Source organism: Egretta garzetta, unplaced genomic scaffold, assembly GCF_000687185.1.
Source record: "Egretta garzetta isolate BGI_Z169 unplaced genomic scaffold, ASM68718v1 scaffold1063, whole genome shotgun sequence".
Classification (NCBI taxonomy): Eukaryota; Metazoa; Chordata; class Aves; order Pelecaniformes; family Ardeidae; genus Egretta; species Egretta garzetta.
In genome coordinates, this window is record NW_009259103.1 from 91,166 (window position 1) to 91,880 (window position 715).

Sequence of the window (715 nt, forward strand, 5' to 3'; positions counted from 1 at the left end):
TGCCCTCGATCCCCTCGTCCAGGTCATTGATAAAGATGTTAAACAGAACTGGGCCCAAAACTGAGCCCTGGGGGACACCACTTGTGACAGGATACGCCCCCTTCCATCCCCGCAGACTTACCCGAAATGCCAGGCTGCCGTTGGAGAAGCTGCCACTGGGGTTGGTGGCCGGGACGCCCGTGAACTCAGCCGTCAGGGCCGTGTGGTTCAGGGTACGATTGACGCTGTCCCAGGAAAAGTCAGACAGGTCGTACGTGGGGTAGAAGTGTTCCTCCAGTGGTTTGGCCTGGCTGTACTCAAACACCTAGGGAGAAGGAAGGGGAGAGGGGCCGGGTGCTGTGGACACCACCACTTTGGGCTACGGTCCACGGGCTGCCACTGCCACCAGGGAGAGGAAGGAGACCCAAAAGGAGCTGCCTTGGCCAAACGTCTCAAGGCACCAGTGCAGCTCAAGCCGGAGATAACCAGGGTAGGACATGCAAGGGGCCATTTCCCTGCAGCTGGGAAAGCTGCCCACCACCCTGCTCTGCCCCAAGCAGCCCCCGCGCCCCCCTCCGCCACGGGGCAGCTCTCCCGGAGCGGGGCCACCTCCCTCAGCGCTACCTTGGTGAAGACGATGGCAGCGGAGTAGACAACGCTGCTGGGAGGGGCGATCCAGACAGCGCCTGAGGGAGCGGGGGAGAGCAGCTGGGGCCAGGTGACGCGCCGGACGCTG

General features: G+C 63.4%; 1 protein-coding gene across 1 annotated transcript in view; it reads right to left on the reverse strand.

The window, feature by feature from the left end:
* The window catches only part of LOC104123068 (glycosylated lysosomal membrane protein), a 4,427-nt gene that overhangs the window by 3,030 nt on the left and 682 nt on the right, over positions 1-715 (reverse strand). The window contains exons 2-3 of the mRNA XM_009635272.2: positions 604-715; positions 122-304 (exon numbers count right to left, since the gene is read on the reverse strand). The exon at positions 604-715 is cut by the window's right edge and continues 39 nt beyond it. Coding sequence (XP_009633567.1) covers positions 122-304; positions 604-715 — 295 coding nt within the window. The remainder of the gene's footprint in view (positions 1-121; positions 305-603) is intronic.